Source organism: Pantherophis guttatus, chromosome 2 (genome assembly GCF_059756535.1).
Source record: "Pantherophis guttatus breed Tessera chromosome 2, ASM5975653v1, whole genome shotgun sequence".
Taxonomy (NCBI): Eukaryota; Metazoa; Chordata; class Lepidosauria; order Squamata; family Colubridae; genus Pantherophis; species Pantherophis guttatus.
The window spans coordinates 25,788,104-25,811,602 of NC_142064.1; the positions used below are offsets into that span (position 1 = coordinate 25,788,104).

General features: G+C 39.9%; 1 protein-coding gene and 1 long non-coding RNA gene across 3 annotated transcripts in view; one reads left to right on the forward strand and one right to left on the reverse strand.

Moving 5' to 3' along the window:
- Nucleotides 1-18,206, reverse strand: part of EMB (embigin) — a 39,217-nt gene extending 21,011 nt beyond the window's left edge. Inside the window, exons 1-3 of one of the 2 annotated variants that reach the window (XM_034440843.3) lie at nt 17,808-18,206; nt 7,330-7,410; nt 650-727 (exon numbers count right to left, since the gene is read on the reverse strand). In XM_034440843.3, coding sequence (XP_034296734.1) covers nt 650-727; nt 7,330-7,410; nt 17,808-17,886 — 238 coding nt within the window. In that variant the 5' untranslated portion in view covers nt 17,887-18,206. The remainder of the gene's footprint in view (nt 1-649; nt 728-7,329; nt 7,411-17,807) is intronic. The other variant, XM_087885654.1, reaches the window with a different exon arrangement.
- LOC148115051 (uncharacterized) lies at nt 17,709-22,972 on the forward strand. Its single transcript, XR_015732075.1, has 3 exons — nt 17,709-17,803; nt 20,498-20,602; nt 22,841-22,972. It is a non-coding gene; the product is annotated as an uncharacterized LOC148115051 (long non-coding RNA).
- Nucleotides 22,973-23,499: the final 527 nt, after the last annotated feature.

Here is a 23,499-nt window from a genome sequence, read left to right on the forward strand (position 1 = left end):
GAAAATGAGGGAAGAAGTGAGGGGGTGCAAGTCAGGAGTGGCATGTGGAGATATGAGAGAGGTCCAACATGGGTTGGGAAAGAGTGTGTGGGAATGGCCAGAGATGTCACATAGAAAGGGGAGAGTGAGTGGGAGGGTGGTGGAGGTCAGGTAGGGTGAAGAAGTGCTGCATAGGTCAGGTCAGGCACATGGGGATGTAGCGCAGATCAGGGAAGGCACACCTGAGCTGACCAAGGTTGGGGGAGCACAAGGCTTCCTTCCACCCTATTCTTCCCTCCCTCCCGTCATTCTTTGCAGGTAAGTGGCTGTTGCTGTTGGGTGAAGGAGGAAGAGCGGGATTGTGAGACTGGCTAGGGAACTGTCACAGAATGTTGAAAATGAAAATCAGAAGCAGAAGCCCAGGAGCACAACTGGAAGTACCCACAACGTTTCCAAATTTCATTCCCTCAAGCTCATAGATCCCAGATTTTGGACACATTCTATAAGTTAGCCCATTTGAGTAGCTTAGTTCAAAAATTGTTGCCCTCTGATGCACAGTTTCACACAGGTAAAGGTTATGACAACATAATCGTAATCTTTAGTAGTATATAGGTTAGCATACATCTCTCTCGTCAGTCAATATTCAAGTTAAAGATTAAGAAAAACATACCCTGTATGATAATGGTATCATTCAAGAAAGGGAGCTTCTCAGCTTCATCAAAAGTTGTCATGGTGGAAGAAGGACCTGCTGTAAAAAAAAAAAAAAGTGACTAGATTTATTTCAATGGAACATCACTGAAGACATATTATGCTGACCAGATTCATTTAGACCAGATTGGTACTGGCCTCCCGGGAGGTTACACGAGGCTGGCTCCAGGGGATTATAGGTGCTTCTCTGGGTGAGGGTGCCTTTCCTGTTGCCTTGAAAGAGGCAGTAGTGAGGCCCCTCCTCAAGAAGCCTTCCCTGGACCCGGCTGAATTAGCCAACTATCGTCCAGTCTCCAACCTTCGTTTTGTGGCGAAGGTTGTTGAGAGCGTGGTGGCACGACAACTTCCCCGGCACCTGGATGAAGCTATCTATCTAGACCCGTACCAGTCGGGCTTCAGGTGGGGGTACAGCACAGAAACGGCATTGGTCGCGTTGGTGGATGATCTCTGGAGGGCTCGGGACAAGGGTTGTTCCTCTGTCCTGGTCCTGTTAGACCTCTCAGCGGCTTTTGATACCATCGACCATGATATCATGCTGCAGCGGTTGAGGGGGTTAGGAATAGGGGGCACCGTTTTGCGGTGGTTCTTCTCCTTCCTCTCCGACCGCTCGCAGTTCGTGTTGGCAGGGGGGCAGAGGTCGACCTTGAGGCGTCTCGCATGGGGAGTGCCGCAAGGGTCGGTCCTCTCGCCCCTCCTGTTCAACATTTATGTGAAGCCGCTGGGTGAGATCATCCGTGGTTTTGGGGTGAAGTGTCATCTGTACGCTGACAATACTCAGCTGTACATCTCCACCCCAGACCACCCCAACGATGCCCTTGATGTGATGTCCCGCTGCCTGGAGGCCGTGCGGGTCTGGATTGGGAGGAACAGGCTCAGACTCAACCCCTCCAAGACCGAGTGGCTGTGGCTTCCGGCGCCCCGATATAGTCAGCAGGTGCCATCGCTGACTATTGGGGGTGAATCTTTGCCCCCCACAGAGAGGGCTCGCAATCTGGGTGTCCTCCTGGACGCACGGCTGTCTTTAGAAGAGCACATGACGGCCGTGGCCAGGGGGGCCTTTTATCAGGTTTGCCTGATTCGCCAGTTGCAGCCCTTTCTGGACCGGGACGCCTTGCGCACGGTCACTCATGCCCTTGTCACCTCCCGGTTGGACTATTGTAATGCTCTCTACATGGGGCTCCTCTTGAAGAGCACTCAGAGGCTCCAGCTGGTCCAGAATGCGGCCGCACGGGTGGTTATGGGCGCAACCCGTTATGCCCATGTGACACCCCTCCTGTGCGAGCTGCACTGGCTCCCGGTGGTCTTCCAGGTGCGATTCAAGGTGTTGGTTACCACCTTTAAAGCGCTCCATGGCATAGGACTCGGGTACCTCCGAGACCGTCTTCTGCCACCAATAGCCTCCCACCGACCAGTTCGTTCCTACAGAGGGCCTCCTCAGGGTGCCATCAGCCAAGTTATGTCGTTTGGCGACGCCCAGGGGGAGGGCCTTCTCTGTGGGTGCCCCAGCCCTGTGGAATGAACTGCCCCCGGAAATTCGTAAGATCTCTGACCTCCAGGTGTTTCGCTGCGCATTGAAGACCCTGTTGTTCCGCCAGGCCGGACTATCAACACAATAGTTTTAAATTGGGGTATTTAAATTTATTGGGGTTTTAAATTTGAGCCACTTATTTAATTATTTTAAATTTTATATCATTGTTTTGTCTGTGTTTTTAAATAGGCTGTACACCGCCCTGAGTCCTTCGGGAGAAGGGCGGTATAGAAATAAAATTATTATTATTATTATTATTATTATTATTATTATTATTATTATTATTATTCATATAAAAAGCTACTCCATATGTCTCTCAAATTAGTCCATGCTATGATTTCCTTATACTATGTGTTGTCCTCTACTCAAGACTATTGCTAATGGAGGTTAGGAGTCACACATAATATTAAGCCATTACATACTGTTACAAAGAGATCCACAAAGGACCTCCAGTTCTGTTGTTTAAATGCCAATAATTCTGAGGTCTCTTATAATTTTTTTTAAAAAAAATTCTAATAATTCTAATAAATCCTCCTCTAACCAATATTCCTTGGAAATAAGCAATAATCTAAATTATGGAGGAAATGTTGATTTAATATGCCAATATAGTGTGTGTGTGGGGAGAGAGAATCTGTTAAATCTAAAAGTCTACTAATGTTTAATTTACATCATTTATATCAATTTACATCATTTGTGGATTTACATTAATTCATGTAAATAGCATAGCCTCAATTTAGTGGATAAACCTTCTATTTAACAGATATTAGCCCATTGAAATATACCTGTTGTATGTGAAGTCTGCTAAATTAAAGCCCATTAAACTGAGCATTTATCATACATCTCTGGTGATCAGGCTATTTACAATCTTTCACTACAAGGTATTTTTCCTTCCATAAGCTGCAAAACACACTTATCAGGTCATCAAATAATAATAATTGCAACAATCACATCAACAATAATATATTAAATTTGTATGCCACTTGATTCTAAATGATTCTAGGCAGCTCACAACAATCAAATCAGCAAACAAATTATAATCAAATCAATGAAAGATAAAAATTGGTAAACAACAATGAAGTAAGTAGAATTGAATCAAGATGATCCCCCCCATTCAAACCTACCCAACCTCCAGACATTGGGACATTAATAATCTCTCACTTGACTACAAAGGGTCAAAAGATATAATTGAGTATCATCAGCATCCTGAGGAATCTGAACCCCAAACCAGCAGATGGCTTCACCAGATGACCTCACCCAACAGTTTCATGTAGATGTGGAAAAGCAGGAGGGAGAGAGTAGAATCTGTAGAACTTCACATAAGAGGGCCCTAGGAACTGATATATCTCTCCCCCACAACCACTGTCAACTGTAACTGACTCCAGAGAAGAGAACTTCCATAAAACGGTAAACCCAAACCATGAAGCCAGCTAAGAAGGACTCCATGGTTCACAGTATCAAAAATTGCTGAGAAACCAAAGAGCCCAAAAATGGATACACAACTGCCATCCTGGCCAAGATCATCAACAAGCATAACCAAGGCTGTCTCAATGCTAAATCCCCACCTGAAACCCAAGTGATGCATGAGAGGCATGGCAAGGTTCAGAGAGGCTGTGAGGAAGTGTTGAGAGGTGCAATGCAGGCCAGGAATGGTGTGCAAAGGTGCAGATCAAGGAGAATGCATGGTGTGCACAGGGGAGGGCACACAGGGTTGTAGCACCTGCCCAGTGTGATATAAGCAGAGAAGAGCTGGGGGAGGATATGAGGGTGAGGGAGACTTACTACAGTAACTTGCAACCATCCCAGCCGGCTTCCCTATTGACTTTCTGGGGAAGCCGGCAGGGGAAGGTTACAAAAGATGATTACATGATTGTGGGTACTGCAAATGGTCACCACCTTTAAAGCGCTCCATGGCATCGGACCTGGGTATTTGCGAGACCGCCTTCTGCCGCCGATAGCCTCCCACCGACCAGTATGCTCCCACAGAGAGGGACTCCTCAGGATGCCGTCAGCCAGGCAATGTCGGCTGGCGACCCCCAGGGGGAGGGCCTTCTCTGTGGCAGCACCTGCCCTCTGGAAAGATTTGCCCCTGGAGATACGAAGGATACGAGATCTCCGGGCCTTTCGCCGTGCCCTAAAAACTTTTCTTTTCCATCAAGCAGGGCTGGCGTGAACTCCCCCCCCCTTTTTAGCTCTTTTTAGCTTTTTAGCTTTTTTAAGTGTAAATTGGGTTTTAATTGGATTGTTTTAAATTGTGGGCCAAAGCTGTATAATTCTTTTAATTGATTTTAAATTTTGTATTGGTATGTTTTTTATCCTTGGCTGTGCACCGCCCTGAGTCCAATAGGAGAAGGGCAGTATATAAATTGAATAAATAATAATAATAATAAGTATGAACTTATTACCTAATGCTCAGACCATGATCTTGTGACCTCAGGGATGCTGGGAAAGCCAGAAATTCAAGGATGGGTCATAACCACCATTTGGTCAGTGTCACTGTAATGTCAATGCTCACTAAATAAATGAGCATAGGTCAAGGACTACCTGTATTGCATTAAATATGGATTCTTAAAAAAAAAAAAACAAGGAGAGTTTAATTCTTCCTCTTCACTGAAATCACTCCACCAAATTCTTTAACCAAATGTGTTTTCCTCAATTGGAAAGAGCACATTTATTGACATCTGACTAGGGTATGGAGAGTATAGGGAATGACTATGAAGGACAAACGAAAGACTCACTACTACAGCAACAATCATACAAGTATAGCTTGAGCCTATTTCAAGAAACTACTTTAAATAAAAGTCTCATAGAGCGGGGGTCTCCAACCTTGGCAACTTTAAGACTTGTGGACTTCAATTCCCAGAATTCTGGGAGTTGAAGTCCACAAGTCTTAAAGTTGCTAAGGTTGGAGACCCATGTCATAGAGGACTCTCCATAGTTCAAGCCATAATAAAGTGAAGGGGCAGGGGGAAGCACATTGACTTGTAAGATTATACTGCCATAGATATTTACAATAAAAGTAGTCTTGACCTATATGGCACTGATTTCTTAGTTGGGTCTACCTTATTGGGCTAATTCTGGAAATGCCATCTATATGGACCTCATGTTAAATCTTGGTGGTGGGCTTCCTCCTTTGGAGCTCCCAGTTATTCAAGCTATGCCATGTTTCCCCAAAAATAAGACCATCTTATATTTTTTTGAACCCTGAAATAAGTGCTTGGCCTTATTGCCATGCGCTCAAAAGCCCGATTGGGTTTATTATCAGGGGATGTCTTATTTTGGGGGAAAGAGGGTACTTGATTGTTGTTTTAATATTGCTCTTTATGATAGATTATTGTAAGGCCTTCAGAATCTCTAGAAATGAAACAGTATATAAATTAGAGCAAGTTTTTCCCACCTTGATCTACACCATTGAAAATAGAAATATCCTTATTTAGAAGTAATAACAGCATTAGTTTTTTTTTAAAAAAAAAGTTTTAACAAGCCTTCTGATTCTGCAGAAGTTGCACTCCTTTTAGTAACACATTGTCTATAGTATTTGGATATATACTCCACCCTTCCTGTAGGTGAAGTAAAATTAATGGGAACAAATGTACTTTATTTTAGAATATACAACATTGTTTGGCCAATGGTTCACATGGGAAGAGAAGCCCAGCAGAGTTGAAGGGTTTCAAAAGAACTCTGCTGGGTTAGGAGGAAGGCCTATCTTCAAGACCAATATCCTGTCCCGCCCAGTGGCCAACTAGGTACTTTCAGGAAACCTTTAAGCAGTGTTTGAAGACAAGGCACCTGGCAACTGACAGGAAATCTGCTCAGGAAACCATTCAGAGACATAAACATCTGAATTTCCCCTAAAAGTACCCAGAACCACATTATAAATGAATGTGCCACCAAATGAAGCACTTTTTGAATCTGTGCCACTTCAGTGAAATCACCTGCCCATGTGTTCAAGTTCTGTCTACCATGCTATAATAATCTCCTTGGTGGCTTGCAACTTTTTTGTACAACTTGATCACAAAGCGGAAAAAGAGCTTATGCATTGCTTCTATTTGACAGTGAACAATCTTATCCCTTTACAATCATATATCTCTTTACTTCAATTATATCACAAAGGAAGACAACACAAGGAAATTCCTTTCAAGATTTGAGAAGAGGGACAGCCACAGAAGTGACAAATGATGGAGAAATAATGTAATAGAAAACAACAAATAACAAAGCAAAAGAACCTTAACCTAGGAGCAAAAATATCTTAATTACTAAGTGGCATCACCCAAATAAATTCTTAAAAATTCCAAGAAGTTCCCTTTGTACAGAAAGAAGATGGAGGACAGATTTTGTAGGTTAAACTATACTAAATATGGACTGGCCAAAACTTTAAGGATAATAAGCTTTCTGGACACCTTCGGGAGTCCTTCAGACTCCTTCAGAATACTTTAAAACCTAAATACTTGTAAATGCATTCATCACATCCATTCAGCATTGATGGTATTTCTATATTTCATCAAGAATTTTTAGGCATGATGAGAGAAATAAGGAGAGGCAAATTCCTGCTTTCACATCATTGAGGATATGTTGCATCCTAGAAACATCCAAATCAGTAATTATCCAGTGAAAAAAATCTGGTTTTTCTACTCTAAGATAGGAGACAGACCCAGACAGCAGCACAGTCTGTCCATCAATCTAAATAGTGTATATTCTTCAACCCTCAGAATTTTGCTACGTGATATTTTAACTCACTAGAGGCTAATTCCCACGGTGCTTATGTCAAGCAACAAAGCTACTTCATATACCTGCCTGGACAGAAAAATGTAGGTCCATCCATACATGACAAACAGCATGCTTTAGCTGCAAGAGTGACAACATTTTTAGATCAATATCATACATCAATTTTAAAGGGTTTCTTTCTGAAAATGTATAAGAGTCTAAATTCCCAAGGATGAGGATCAGGTTAATAGAAATGGGGCTTAAGCACAGACACAGTCAGACATTATAAGAGGTGAAGTTGAGCCACATTTGAAAAGTCACAGGTTCTTTGACCTTACCTTACAATTGTCACTACAACTTGAATTAACACGAGGGAAAACTGAAAAGTTGAGGAAGAAAGTTACGGATTTTACCTGTGCTGGAGAATTCTAAAGTTGTAGGTGTAGAAATTCCTGTAGTTTTCTCACTGATACTTTCTGATGGAGTAGAAGTCTCTAGTTTTATGTAAAAATAAAATCCATAATTAGTTACAGCAATACAGAATATGTATTTCTTATAACAGGTTTATGGTAAAGAATAGGTGAGAACAACTTGGTGGTAATTGTTGCTATTCCTTTTATTAATTTCTTGCAATGTTCTATTGATATTTAATTGGTTGTTTAATAATTTTGGGAGATTTTCAACTATGCTTTAGTAGACATGGCAATTTTTCATCAATTTAATCAATTTAAATCCATTTAAAAGTCCCTGTTATTATGGGTAATGGATTTGTGTGTTACCAGAAGAAAAGCATTCACCCAATCTTAGATAATTTATCCAGGTTTGGGAAGCATTACCTTAGACCAAGAACAATACTTCCATAATAATTAATTAAATATCTCTATCCAACTTTACCGAGCCTAACTAAACCAGTTTTTCAACCATATATATGTTTGATATTTTTTCCATCATGGAAAGGAATTAATTTTGAAAGACTTCTCCTGTTCCTTTTCCAACTGACTTTTTTGGCAATTGTGTTTCAGGGCTCTTAAAATCTATTTGTAAAGTTGAAAAGTGAAACAATTAATGTTGCATTACTGATGACTCACAATATAGAAAATAGGGTATTGATGGCTAGGTGGGTGGGTATGTATGTATTTTCCTCTTGTTAATCAAGACTATAATAAAAGTCATTTTGGGAAGTTTCCATATTTTTGGTAAACTGCGCAAATTTGTCGAGAGATATTGACACAGAAGTTCCTATATTTAATCTTGCTATATAACACAGGACATAGGACATACAGTATGTAGGAAAAATCTTGAACCTTTCCTTCCTTTTCCACTTTGTCCTGAAAGGTTTCTTGAAAAGGTGCTGGGAGATTTTAAGAAGGAATCCTTAATATTCTTCCCAACCGTTTTGCATGACTTCTGCCATCTGAGCAGCCCTGAACAAATGTTCTAACTGAGAGAGATTCTGAACCTTTTGGAAGAAAGCAATCTGCGTGTTAACAAGGGTGAAATACTGATTTTGCCTGAGTCACAGAAGAGAGGAAATAATTCATTTCTGTTGTCTGGAGCCTTTTCGTCATGTAATGCCAAAGATCCCGTTTCTCTCTTCTTCGCCTTGCTGCTTGCAAATAACATTTTGTGCTGACACCAGACAGATGACCTCATTTCAGATAGACCCCAAAGTGGAATGAAGACAGAGTGTCTCATCAGAATCCATTATGCCTTTGTCAATAACTGACTAGGAAATTAAATCAAGTTGGTGCTCTCCACTGGACAAAATATGTCTTCTGGTTTCTAAGGCAAACCAGTGGCCTAGTCTCTATAGATCAGTTTAAGTTTGTATCAAAGCTTCCTGAATGCTCAGAGGTTCTCATTCAGAAAAAAAGTGACGAGCAAAGAATAGTTAGGCAAACTCTATCATAAGGCAGAGCCAAGCAGCTTCCTTTAGCATGGGAGGTACCTCTGAATTAGGGAGACTACAGATAGTCCTTAACCTACAATCACAATAGTGACCAAAAAAATTGTCATTAAAGAGTGTGGTTGTTAAGTGAGACAATACATGACCTCCACCAAATTTTATGACCATTTTTGCTGTGATCGTTAAATAAGACATTAAAATGACTGCAGCTTCAACCTTCCTTGCTAGCATCCCCACTGGTTTTGCTTGTTGGAAGCCAGCTGGGAAGGTAACAAATGGCGACCACATACTACAACAGTTGTGTGAGAACTGGTCATAAGCCACTTTTTTCAGCACTGTCAGAACTTTGAATGGTCGTATGTCAAGGAATGTCTGTATACAGACTGATCCATTTGTTTTTTTCTGAAGTGTTGAAGTAAGAAGAACAGTATTTCATTCTCCACTTCAGCCAACGTGTCTTAAGAATGTCGTTTGGAACAGGGTGGATTTGATTTAAATCGAGTTGATTTAAATCACAATTTAAATCATGATTTAAATCACTAGTAAAACGGCTTGATTTAAATCAAGTCGATTTAAATCATAATTTTTAAAGAGCAACTGTCATCTCTGCTACTCCTTTCACCCAGTTGACTCACCGATAGTCCCAGTGTTGCAGAATATACAGCCTCATGCTACATAACTAAGCTCCATTTCATGCTGAATAAACTAAATTATTTATGTATCTTAAATAGAAAACTACCTTACGATAGATTTTTACCCCAAAAGTTTTTTATTAAAATAAATTTGATAAAAATCAAAAAAATCCGATTTAAATCAAAAAAATCCGATTTAAATCAAAAAAGTCTGATTTTTTTGATTTTTTTAAAAAAATCATTGATTTTTATCCATCCTGGTTTGGAATGTTAACTGTAAGGATTTATCTTCTGTTACGTTGGATTCCATGATTTCTTAAACCGCATTTTGACTTTTTTTTTAACTTTTTTGAAATATATAAAAATGTTTAAGCCATTTACAGCCCACAATGCAAATGGGTGGTATATACCAGGGGTGAAATGCTCCCGGTTCGGACCAGATCGCCCGATCCAATAGTGATGGAGGTGGGTGGTTCGGAGAACCGGTAGCAAAAATACCTGCGCCCCCCGCCACATGCCCAGCTGAGCCCCGCAATCATCAGAGACTTTTTAAAATTATTTTTAAAAGCATTTTTTCTACAACCACTTTGGCCAAAAAAATGCTTTTAAAAGTAAAAAAAAAAACCTCTGATGATCGTGCGACTCAGCTGGGATCGTCAAAGGCTTTTAAAAGCCTTTTTTTCTTTTAAATGCCTCTGACGATCCAAGCTGAGTTGCCTGATCGTCAGAGCCTTTTGAAAGCATTTTTTTACAAAAATGTTTTTAAAAGTAAAAAAAAAAAAAATGGCCACACCTACCCAGTCACATTAACCCAACCACCGCCACCACCACCATCAAGTGACGCTCACAGAACCGGTAATAACAAATTTTAGATTTCACCACTGGTATATTCGCTAATGTAGTCATCATAACTGTTCGAATACTAGCACTATCTGATATGCCAATATTCACATGCTACATTGTGTGTGTGTGTGTGTGTGTGTGTGTGTGTGTATTGTGTGTGTGCGCTTGTGCTCAATATGTCAGTTTCTGAAGTTTGTGTTACATTCATTTCAAGTGAATTACTGGTCCCGGCATCATTTTATATGAAAGCACATACAATAAATAGCCTGTGGAACTCATTGCCACACATATGTTAATGGCCACTGACTGTTGGACAGCTTTAAAAGGATAAATTTCATGGAGGAGAGGTCTATCTATGACTTGAAATGCAACATTACTTCTGGTTTGGAGGCAGCATGCCTCCAAATACCAACTCCAGGAAAACAAGACCAAGAAAGAAAGTAATGTCTTAGTTAGTAGCTTCTGAATTTTGCAAGGTGTTTTAGCTACCTGTTGGACAAAGATTGGTGTTAGCCTGATTCTGCAGAGCAATTCTAGCATACATTTGTAGCAATGGAGACAGGCTACAAGAAGAAACTTGACCTCAAGACCCCGTGATGTTTTCAAACATTTGCATTTTTAAAAACCAGAAGAAAGCAAACCATCAATGGGTAACTGGAGACAAAAGGGCAAATTTCAAAAAATAAAAATGTTCACACCCACAAAACATGAAAGTATGTGAATACTTAGTGTAGTTGCTGCTAATGTGACAAAACAGAATGACAGAGGTGGGAATTCTCATGTCAAAAAAAAACAAAAAACAGGTGAGTTTCATAGATGTGGATCAGCAGCTTTGCAAAATATGTTAGCAGAGGGTTAGTAACCATGACTGCTAATCATGATGGCTATAGATAATCTCCAGTATACAAAGCCTCATAATTCTACGTAGTTGGCTCCTTATTCTATGAAGGGATATCAAATTAGATCGCGTCGTGGGCCAGATCGTGACATATCATGATATTTTCTGCCTTTGTGGAGCCGGGGTTGGTGTGGCCACCAGTTTGACAGGCCTGTATGAGATAGTAAGATTTCATCCTACCGTTTGAGGGATTTTGCTTGATGAATTCAAGAAAAGGCTGGAATAAAGAGGTTCCTGGTATGATTCAAGATAGTTTTTTTCCAACAGTTTTAGCCTATTACCAAAGCAGTGGCTGCAGCAGTGAATCAAATCAAGCAGGAATATATACCTAATAGTTAAGGCATCGGGCTAGAAACTAGGAGCTTGTGAATTCTAGTTGTGCCTTAGACATGAAAACCAGCTGGGTGACCTAGGACCAGTCCCTCTCTTTCCACCCATCATAAGGTTGTTCTGAGGAGTGGTGCGGTGGCCTAGAGGTGGAGCTCTCGCCTCACAATCAGGAGGCTGTGAGTTTGAGCCTAGGTAGAGGCAGATATTTCTCTCTCTGGGCACAATGGGAATATATCTGCTGAACAAAACTCCGCATTGGTGACAGGAAGGGCATCCGGCCATTAAACACTCTGCTAGCTCCATTCAGTTGTCCAGACTCCACCCCTCAAGGGATCATGGGGTCATTAAAAGAGGATGATAAGATTGTTCTGAGGAAAACAGGAGGAAGGAATATTAGGTATGTTCACCATCTGGAGTTATTTATAAAAATAATAAAAGTGAGCTATAAATAATTAAATAATAAAATGATATGTCAGCTATCTGTCTATCTAATATCTACTATCTATTATGATCTATTATCATACATACATACATTACATACATCATCTTCATCTTTCAAGTAAGTGTGTAGCTACAGATTTTTGCAAGAGGGAAAAAAAACCCAGCAAAACCCAACCCCAAATCTTTGACAAATATACCATTCATGTCTAATCTCTACAATTCTTACAAGTAAAGTGGGCAGGCTCACATTACTTATAACACATATAATGGCAAAGTAAGTTCTTAACCAATAAAAATGCATGTGCTAAAAAGTTCTGGTATTTTGCCCACACCCCCTTAACTAAACATACTGCACTTGGGAGTAAATTCTTTTCTTTTCCTGTAATGTGTTTAAACTTAAGAAATCATTTACACTCAAGGGATTATAGCATCTTAAACCCAAATACTTGACCAATTCATGGAGTGCAACCTTCACCTATCACAAAACCCTGGCAAAGCAAGGTGGGCAGTTTTCCTACCATTATCTTGGCCTTTCCTAAAGCTGCTAAAATTAATGTGTTATTAGAAGAACTTTTAAACCTGGTTTTGTTCAGTTTAATATTATTTAGCTTACTTTTGGTTTATTGATTAAAACTAAACTACTGAACATCAGAGAATATACCAATAAAGAGAGCACCAAGGACCCCACCAGAGAATGTTGCTATATTCCTGTTCAGCTTCTCAAAGGCACATGGTTGGGCCTCTGGATTAGAATATCTAACCATAGTTACTTGGGACACTTTAATGTGGATTCCTACATAAACTAGAATGCTTCACTTGATGGCTTCAGCTGCTCTAAGATAGACCACAAGCAGGATCTGATGCAGTATCTCTCCGTAGTTCTGCTTTCCAACCACCCGTTTTAAAAATAATCTGTTTCTGAACCAAGTGTTTCCTTAGGGTCTTAGCAAGTAGAAAATTACCAGTAAAGCTGAATTTTAAATCCATATTGTATGCCAGCAATAAAGCCCTTTTGTAGGTGTGAGATTTTATGAAACCAAAATCGAACCATCTCCACACAAAATTGTGTTATTCATATACATACATTCATGTTTCAACAGTTGAAATTCTTTAGGCTGTTGATGATGCTGATGTTTGTTACTCTTTAAGGGGAAAAAAAACTGCAACAACAGTCTTGTAAACACTGAACACCAGAAGGGGAAGTAAACAATAGCTGGAGGAACCATAGCAATGGCTGAATTTTGTTACATAACTAAAACAGTGGCTATCACCTCCTTCTGGGCAAGTGAATTTCATTTAAAAAAATAAAAAAAAATTTGCAACTTTGTTCCCAGAATAATTCTTGGACAATCCCAAAATAGGCATGAAAGAAGATGATGTTCTCTCTACCCAAGTCTGGTTTTATAACTTCTATCAAATGTCTCCGTGGGTTCCCCCCCCCCAACTCAATTGCACCTTAACAATTCCGCTAACTCAATTGCACCTTAGAATTTGCATCAGCAAATTCTAAATTAATTTGCTACCTAATGAAGATTGTTAAATCAACATTGCTTATCTTCAACTGCCATTGATCCTGGTTTGTGTTTCTATTCTGAAGAATGCTTTTTATCAAATGTATCTTGCAATGAATAAATATTGGCAATGTGAACTTGGTATAGTCAAGAATTCTATCAATGCTACTGACTCTTGTTTTAAAAGAATAATGGATAAATAGAATTACTGTCATACATTCTTTCTTGACCAATCTTATTCCACAGAATTTTTGTCACATACAATTCTGTAGTGGTAGTAATAGAGCTAAATAAAAATGTGGCCACTACAGAATTGGATGAGGCCTAAATCCAATTAAAATCAAGAGGATCATATAGTATATATATCTATTCGGAAATAACTCCTAAAGAGCTTCACAGTGCTTATTTCTAAGTATGTGGGAGGGGGGTATTGTTGTTGTAGTTTCTGCCTTTGAGTCACTGTTGACTACTGGAGGCAAATCCTGGCAGTTTTCTTCCCAAAATTATTCAAAGGTGTTTGCCATTGCCTGCTTCCTAGGGCTGAGAGAATGACTGGCCCAAGGTCATCCTGTTGGCTTTGTGCCTAAGGCAAGAATAGAAATCAGGGTCTCCTAATTTTTATCTAGAAACCACTAGGCTTCGGGTAAGGTTTAATTATATGATTATAACTCTAATTTAAATAACTTAACCTGAATTTTATGTGTGAGTTTTAATTTCTTAAATCAGCTTATTTTCCTATAAATTATTTTTGCAAAAATTGATTAAAAATATGCTAATCAAATATACTGTTAAAAAAGATCATGAAAAGAACATTTTTAATAATTATTATATATGCAATTAAATTAAAGAACATTAATGAATTGCTCCTTGAAAAGGTTTTTTTTTCTTGTTTTAATCACTTAACATAAAATTTAATGAAACATTATTTCCATTCATTTTCAGATGGAAACAATGATGACACTTTCTAAGAGATTTACTGTGATACAAACAGGAAAAGCAAAATGTCAGGAATTGTGTAAGTGTGGGTGTGCTTATTATGAAGCAACATTCAAAGGCACAGAAGATTTTGAAATGTGTTTTGTGCCAAAAGAATACTAATAAATATACAATACAACTAGCTGTATTTAAAAGCAACTAACTTCATAGATATTTGAGTGTAGAAAATATAAGGTGCTATCCCACAATTAAACAAAACACTTTATGATATAAGCCAAATATGAACTCAATCTTTCTGTGTCTAGCCCAAAGCATGTGGTTTCATGGGATTTTCAGTGTAATCTCTTATTGGGATAATCAATATATCATGTTTAAGCAAGTCCAGATTTAGCACAATGTGAGAATCAGGTCATTTGTGTTTTTGTGGTTACATCATAGCAGTTGAACTGAAACAATGCAACATATCTACATGTAGCTGGTTGCACTGGGAAAGAGGTAGTTAAATTTTTAACAGCACTTACTATGAAGACTATTCAAAAGATTAGAAGGGGTTGAAAAGATTCTCAAAAATATTCATTTTTGTCCTGAGATTAAGGCTCATCCCAGCCTTTGTTTTATAAAAGGGGAGTCTGGTTTAACTTTAAGGAACAATGTGGATAACCCCTGTAGTTTTTAAAGTAATAATATAGAAATAGCTTTCAATTAATTTTAATTTTCCAGCTTAAGCTACAACCCTGGGATATCCTTGTCTTTTATCATTCAAGTACTAAGATTTGCTTGGTTGGTTATTTCAAGATCAGCCAATGTCAGCTGGGTATTGCCACCTGAATTTTGGCTTTGTCTAGTATCCCCAATACAATCACAGAATTATTGAGTGGGGAGAGATTAAAATATTGTCTTGCTTCTACCCCAGTTCGAAAATACAAAATCTTGGTGCTTACTCTAGGACAGGGGTCTGCAACCTTAAACACTCAAAGAGCCATTTGGACCCGTTTCCCACAGAAAAGAAAACACCATTAGCCACAAAACCCTTCCCATGCCTGATTATTTCCTGAGCAGCCACAAAACTAGCATATGTAGTCAGTGGTGGGTTGCGCCCCCCCCCGGTTCGCACCGGTTCTATAGAACTGGTAGTAAAACCGGCGGGAGGCTCCGCCCACTAACCCCGACATCATAAAAACGCTTCTGCGCATGGCCCCATTGCAAACCCGTAGTAAAGGTAAGTAGAACCCACCCCTTAAATGTTCTGTTTTCTTCTGAAACTTTTCTTTTCTTGGATTTATCCATGGTTGGCCTACCAGCTTAATAAATCATGTGCCAGCTCAATAAAAGCTCAATAAATGCATGAATTGAAAAGCTCAATAAATCGCATGCCAGCGGGTGTCACACGTTGGTGGTTGTGATGCATATTTTGAGTGACAGAAGCCGCAGCAGAGGGGTGAAAGAGCCACATGCGGCTCCAGAGCTGCAGGTTGCTGACCCCTGCTCTAGGAAGAAAAGTCAATTCCCAAATTTCAGTCACACCTTCCCCACCAATTTCAAGCACCTAAATTTGTTGGCTATGACTTTCACATCATATCACCTATTAATTTTCGTTTTGCTGACCTAAATGTGCACAAGTGATGGATTATACTTCTTAGATTTTGGTTTCTCATCCAAGAGGCTGTGAGTCTCCCCTACATGTATGCCTGGTAATATCTGGTAAAAGGAATGTGTGATGAGATCACAGTCAGTCATTCTTCAACAAGCGCTAACCAATACAGTAGCCAAGAGTTTTCAGAATGCCTTTGCTTTTTGTCCCAATGTTGACTTTAGTCAAATAGTAAAAGTGAGGAACCTTACAAACCAGCAGGTTTGGGGAACATAAACTTTTATAGGCTAGAGATAAACTAGAGTCCATTTCAATAGTGAATTGAATGTTCTCTTCAACGGGAACATATACTGTGGAATAAAATGTCCAACAAAGTTCTAAACTGAAAAAAAAAGAAAGAGAGAGAAAGAGAGAGAGAAAGAAAGAAAAAGGAAGGAAGAAAGGAAGAAAGGAAGAAAGAAAGAAAGAAAGAAAGAAAGAAAGAAAGAAAGAAAGAAAGAAAGAAAGAAAAGGGGAGGGAGGGGAGAGGAGAAAGAGAGAGAGAGAAAGAAAATGAATGAAAGAAAGAAAGAAAGAAAGAAAGAAAGGGGAGGGAGGAGAGAGGAGAAAGAGAGAGAGAGAGAGAAGGAAGGAAGGAAAGAAAGATAGAAAGAAAGGGGGGAGGGGAGAGGAGAAAGAGAAAAAAGAAAAAGAGAAAGAAAGAGAAAGAGAAAGAAAGAAAGAAGAAAGAAAGAGGGAGAGGGAGAGGAGAAAGAAAGAAAGAGGGAGGGAGGGGAGAGGAGAGGAGAGGAGAAAGAAGGAGAGAAAGAGAGAGAAAGAAGGAAGGAAGGAAAGAAAGGGAGGGGAGAGGAGAGGAGAAAGAAAGAAAGAAAGAAAGAGAAAGGAAGGAAGGGGAGGGAGGGGAGAGGAGAAAGAAAGAGAAAGAGAGAGAGAAAGAGAGAGAGAAAGAAGGAAGGAAGGAAAGAAAGGAAGGAAGAAAGGGAGGGCAGGGAGGGGAGAAAGAAAAAGAAAGAGTGAGAGAAAGAGAGAGAGAAAGAAGGAAGGAAAGAAAGAAAGAAAGAAAGAAAGAAAGAAAGAAAGAAAGAAAGAAAGAAAGAAAGAAAGAAAGAAAGAAAAGGACTAATCAAGGAATGAGCTGCATAAGAGCTGCAGTCATTAAGACTAGTTGCCAGTGACTATCACAGCATGGCTAAGATCAAACAACAGGAAATGGTGCCTGGAGAGCACCATCTTCTATTCTCAGCAACTGTTACCCATCTTTAGGTACTTCATCATTGATTGGCGCGCGCGCACACAACTCCTCATTCAAGTAAAAACAAAACTAATACATAATTTCGAGGCAGCGAGCTTTGGGGACTAGGCTGATGTCTTACGCACCGTTACATAAATCCAAACAAAGTCTTCACGGTCTAAAATGCTCCCAACCACAATCTATTTCCCGGGGATCCAGCTCTTGGCCGCGAGGACGGGCGCGGGAGTCGGGTCCCAATGCCGCAAAGCAGGCAGGTTGGATGCACGGATACCCAAACGCCAAGGGAAGAGACCGGTTCTGCTCCGCGTCTTCCCCACCCGCCCCCTCCCCCCCCCCGAAGAAGGAGCCTTATTGCTCGTACCGGGCGCATACTTTTTTCTCTCCCCCCCCCGCCTCTTTTGCCGAGAGTGGATTCTACGAAGGTGACTTAGCAAGTCCCCTTGGAAGACGACCCAAGGATGACTCCGCCTGGGTCCCTGCAGAGCCTCCCAACCGCCCTCCCACTGAGGGAAAGAAAGGGCACCCACGAGCGGGCGAAGGAAACGAGGTACCTGAAGTTTGAGCCTCGGCGGGACCCCAAAGGGCCAGGAGCAGGACCAGCGGTAGCCCGTTCGCGCCTGAGCCCCTCATGGTGCAAGCAGCCTCCGAGCGAGGCTGTGCGCGGAGTTTAAATCCCGCAGCGCCCCTAGCGGCCCTTCTCGGCTCCTGCAACCCGGTTCTCGGGTTTCGGTGCGCCAGTTGCCTTGGCGCGGCTCCAATAACCGGAGCCTGACGTCAAAGGGGAGGCCGGCAGCGAATGGGTTGCTGCCTTCAGCGGTGACTGAGAACCCGCCGGCAAATCCCCCGCTCCGCTCGATCGTTTTCACGTGGCGCTCTCTAGGCTGCAGGGGCTGCGGCTCCCGTCAATGCCAGTGAGGGTGGCCGCTGCCCAAAACCTTGACAAACCTTCTGGGGTGGGGGGGGACCACTGATAGGCAACAGCAAGAGAGCAATTGGTGCAGGGTGTTTTCACAGTTTATTTCTTCACCGAATTTATATCCCATATTTTCTGTGAGAACTTAAGTGGAAGTGGGACGGAGGCTCATATTTGTGAGAAATCAGGCCATCGATGGGAGGCGAACACGTGCTTGGTCCAAGCGGGGCATCTTCTGGCATTAAATAGCGGAGGGTGAAAAGTCGTCAGAACTGGGAAAGTTGGACTCGTAACTCGACTGGCGCGCGATTTTTGGTTCGCGATTGTCTGCAAGGAAGACGACGTTCCCCGGCCTCCCCCCCCCGGTTTGTTTGTTTGTTTATTTTATGTGTCCCATGAATACAGCTGTCCTTCTCAACGAATAGAATAGAATAGAATAGAATAGAATAGAATAGAATAGAATAGAATAGAATAGAATAGAATAGAATAGAATAGAATTCTTTATTGGCCAAGTGTGATTGGACACACATGGAATTTGTCTTGGTGCATATGTTCTCATTGTACATAAAGGAAAAGATACGTTCATCAAGAATCATAAGGTACAACACTTAATGATGGTCATAGGGTACAAATAAGCAATCAGGAAACAATATGACTTTGGGTGGCTTAAGTTACAAAAAGAAAAAAAAAAAGGTTCAAAACACACCCACGGGGGAAAAAAAGAAATACCGGACCCCAAATAACCAAAGACATGACGAAAATCAGGAAACCATGAAAGAGCATGGAAATTATAAAAACAGAATCAGCAGGACAGCACAGTCCATTTCCTAAACAACACAGCCCATTTCCTTACAGCCACTTTGCAAGTTTCACACCACTTTAATTAGGGTTAGGGTTGGATCTGTTTTTACCATATTTATTTATTGTTTTAAATTGGGAAACTGATTTCTAAGCCTTTTGGAATTCTAGATTTGAAGCAAAACACCATCCCTATCAGGGTCCTTTTGTTTTGTTTGTTTTTTGTTTTTTAAAGAAAAAGCTCCTGATCTTACATATTTTTGGTCAAACAACAAACAATCCAAGTAATGATTGACATGGACAGTGATTGGAGACAGGAAGATTCTTTCTTTTTATGGGAGGTAATTGTTGCCCCATAAACCAGGAATGGAAGCAATGATATAAACTCTGATTTAGGCAGTCAACGGTTTAGTCTCATCAGATCATTCACTGAGAGCTGCAGAGGGTCAAAAAGGTCAAGATTACAGATATAACCATGTGATTGAAGGCCCACAATTTGTATATATACACAGTGAAAAGGGCAGTGCCTCAGTTACATTTTTAATTCATTTATTTTTTACCCTTTCATTATTATTTTTTAAAAAATATTATAAATAACTCAAGGTGACAAACGTACCTAATCCTCTTTCCTCTTCCTATTTTCTCCACAACAACAATAATCCTGTGAGTTTGGATGGGTTGAGACAGAATGACTGGCCCAAAGTCACCCAGCTGCCTTTCATGCTTAAGGCGGGACTAGAACTCCCAGTCTCCTGGTTTCTAGACTGGTGGTTTAAATTGACTGTTTTGACGTCCTCCCAACAGAAACCCCTGGATAGTTTTATTATGTGAAGTGCAGCAAGCACAGTGCAGAATAAAGAGGACATGCACAATAAGCACAATGAAGAAACAACAGCCAGTAATGTGTGATGATCCAGAAACAAGAAGTAGCTATGGCAGAGCTTGCAGTGTTTCTAACTTTAATCTGATTTTTTAAAATGGCAAATCTTCTGAAAACATGGTTATTATTTATATTGTTCAAAAGGCAGGATGTTTTTAAAATGTGGGAGACTAACATGTGCCTTAATAACCTATTAAGTGTTATTATCCCACAGGTGGAATTCTATTCTACACAATGCTCCACAATGTTGTCCTTTTTCTCTTGTAGTGTTAGTGGGTGGGGTGACTTTCAAAAGGCTGGAAATACAGAGGGAAGGAGAGATTAAAGTTGATTTTAGTAGCAATGTAACTTATTAATGATTTTCATTGTTAAAGGCAATCTCAAAAGGTCTCAAGGAATACAATGTTTTTTATAACTTCTTACAATTCTTAATTGATAAGGCACTTGTAATATATCTTACACATAACCTGTATCTGTGTTACCAACCTGTCTTCCTCTCTTTTCCTCCTTTCTCCTCCCTCCCTGTTTAAACCGTACGTCAGTGTAGCCACTCTGAGCATCTGACCTCATGAATGCTTGGGTCTTTAAATAAAAAACTTAATAAAGCTTTGAATTATTTAATTCTATAATTCCTCTTAAATGGACTCCAGAGGATGGTAGAGGACAGGAAGGCCTGGAGGACCGTTATCCATGGGGTCGCGATGGGTCGGACATGACTTCGCAACTAACAACAACAATTCCTTATACAATCTTAAGTAAGTCTGTAAGACTTTTCATTTACCTGTGGGTATGGGTGTGGATGTCTTTTCCTATTGTCTTACAACAGGTCTTCATTTTGAAACAGAGTTTAAGACTATACTACAGAACTGTTTCCCCTGTATTTTAAGTGTCACCATGATGTAACCATCACAATAAAATAAACTGACCTAACCTCTCGGCTCAGAATGCCTGTTGCTCTGTTTCAAGGCCTTAAATTAAAGTGTTGAAGCCGACTGACATGTCCTTTCCTTGGCTATGCATCCAGCACTTAAAAGGAAAATCTGGGTCAAAGCTTAACTTTGAGCTGCTTCAAAGTTCCAAACACTCCTCTCAAGCCTAAATGAGTGCATCTTGTTTCAGCATACCTCAGAATAACTAAATAGATTCAGTTGTGATTTGATGTCAAGTGAACTGTTTGGTTGTGTCCATGAAGTCACTAGGAATCAGGTTTGGATAAAGAAACTTTGCCCTTTATCATTAGACAGAAGAGCCTAGCACAGTGGTCACCAACCAGTGGTCCGTGGACCATTGGTGGTCCATGAGAAAATTTTGGTGGTCCACAGAAAAATTATTTCCATTTTTTATATTGCCCTAAATACTATTTATCTTTAAAAAAAATTCGTATTAGTGGTCCACGGGATTTAAAATTATGAATTTAGTGGTCCCTGAGGTCCGAAAGGTTGCTGACCCGTGGCCTAGCATGCATCACAAGCCAGACCAAGAGGTAACCAAGCAGAGTACATTAGCGTTCATTTCTTTGATATATATCCTGTTTCCTCCTAAAATAATGTTCATAATGGTTATCATTTCCTTGATTAGCCTTTTAACCCACCAAGAGAGATCTTTGGATTTTTAACCCTTCAGGAATTCAGCCAAAAACAGAAATACATTGGCTGGATTAACTTTTGTTTTTTTTAAGTGGGGTGTACATAATATAATAATTTCTCAAGATCAGGCTTGATAGAACTCTTGCCAAAGCTTCTCCACACCTGAACTAAAAATGGCGCCTCTTTTTTTTTTCTCAAATTAAATGTACAACAGGCACAACATTTGCCATTCCAAGAAGAAATATGCAATTCTACATGGCAGTATAGTATAGGATTCAAGTAATGCCGAAGTGTATTGTGTTAGTTGTTGCTGTTTTTTTTTTAAAGTAAAATCTACAGTGAGAAGGTAAAAATAAATTTAAATGCCAGCCAAGTGTATTAATTTCAAGATTAATCCCTGAGAAGTATTCCAATCTGAAACCTGTAGAGCTGGTGCCAATCGGCTGAGGCAGTATTAAACTTGATGGGCAAATGTCCAGCTCAATATAAGAAATCTTCTCGTATTACTATTCTAGAAAATAAGAGTATTATATAAAATTGTCAAGCTTATAGATCAGGTGACCAAAAATCTTCAATATTCTTAAGGTGGTTGTGCTTGATTTCAGTTATGGGAAATGACACTGAAGACAAAAATATACATAGCATAAGTGGTATAAAGTATGCACACAAATCCCAATTACATCCCAATTACAATCTATTTTGGGACCTCCACTGCCTTACCAGCATTGCTGCAAATGCTTGTTTTCCTGTGTTGCATTCATATGCATATTTACCCGGATGGGACCTTAATTGTGTCAAATTTGGGGGAATGGGAGAGGAGAGGATTGCTATTTTGTAATGGGAAATAAGACATTGTTTATTTTATTGTTTTATTAAAAGGTACTACTAAAAAGATTTGCCAAGTGTATAAAAATGAAAAAAAAACAGTAGAAAGTACAGAAAAGAAAAATAGAGAACTAGCAGAAAAGGAAAAAATGAAAATATAGTAAAGAAAAAGAAATATATAAATTTCTTCATCACAAATATAAACAATTTTAATACCTTATCACCTTCTTTTAAAATACAGCAAATGCAGCCTTCTTCCCCTATACCCTCTCTTGTGGATCTTGAAAAGTTAAGCATTGTCTGGTCTGATTAGACATGACTTAGACTTACCATAAGCAACATTACTTGCGAAAAGCTTTAGACTAGATTGGGAAGTTAAAAGAAACCAGTAGCAAACCACTTCTATAAATGGCATGTATTTTTGCATGAAGTTTTTGAGGACTAATTGAGGAAGTAATTATGTTTATATTGTCAAAATAGTTTTCAGGGAAAAAAAATGCTCCTACCTAGACCACTGGCTATTTCTTTGCTTTCCTCCCAGCAATTAACCTGGATTAAAACACTACCTTTCTTTTTTGGCAGCCAAGCTCAAAACAATATGCATGCTGATTTCTGACAAAGAACTTCTCTACACTGAAGCCTTCCATGACCTGTCTCCCATACAAAAGCCGGATGCAAATCAGGCCAACTTAAATTCCTCTTTGAATTTCAACCCATTTCTTTATTTTTACTTGATGTTTTGTATGCACCATGCCTTCCGTGGAGAATTCTCCAATTGGAATTCTCCAATTTCCTTACCTGACCTGGGAAGAAGAGAAGAGACTAAAGAGACTATTACCATTTGTGGCTAGAGCTTAGAAGGAAGGTGGCAGACTTTCTTTCAATTTCACTGGTTATAAAAAAAAATCAAGACCAACACATTACACCAAGGAACTTGTTCATTGGGGTATTTTGTTTTTGTTTTGTTTTAAATGGACGGCAGTGACTAGTGACTGAAAAGTAAGGGGCATTTCTACTACAGCAGTATTTCCTAAGTTTGGCCATTGCCAGGCATGTGGACTTCAAGTCCCAGAATTCTATAGCCAACATTGCTAGTGAAGAAAAGTTCTGGCAGCTAAAGTCAACATACCTGGAAATTGCCAAGATTGGGAAACATTGCTGTACAAACACCAACTGGAGTGCAAGAGTTTGCTTACAAGGAATTAAGGTGCGGTACACAAACTATGTGGACCTGGACAACA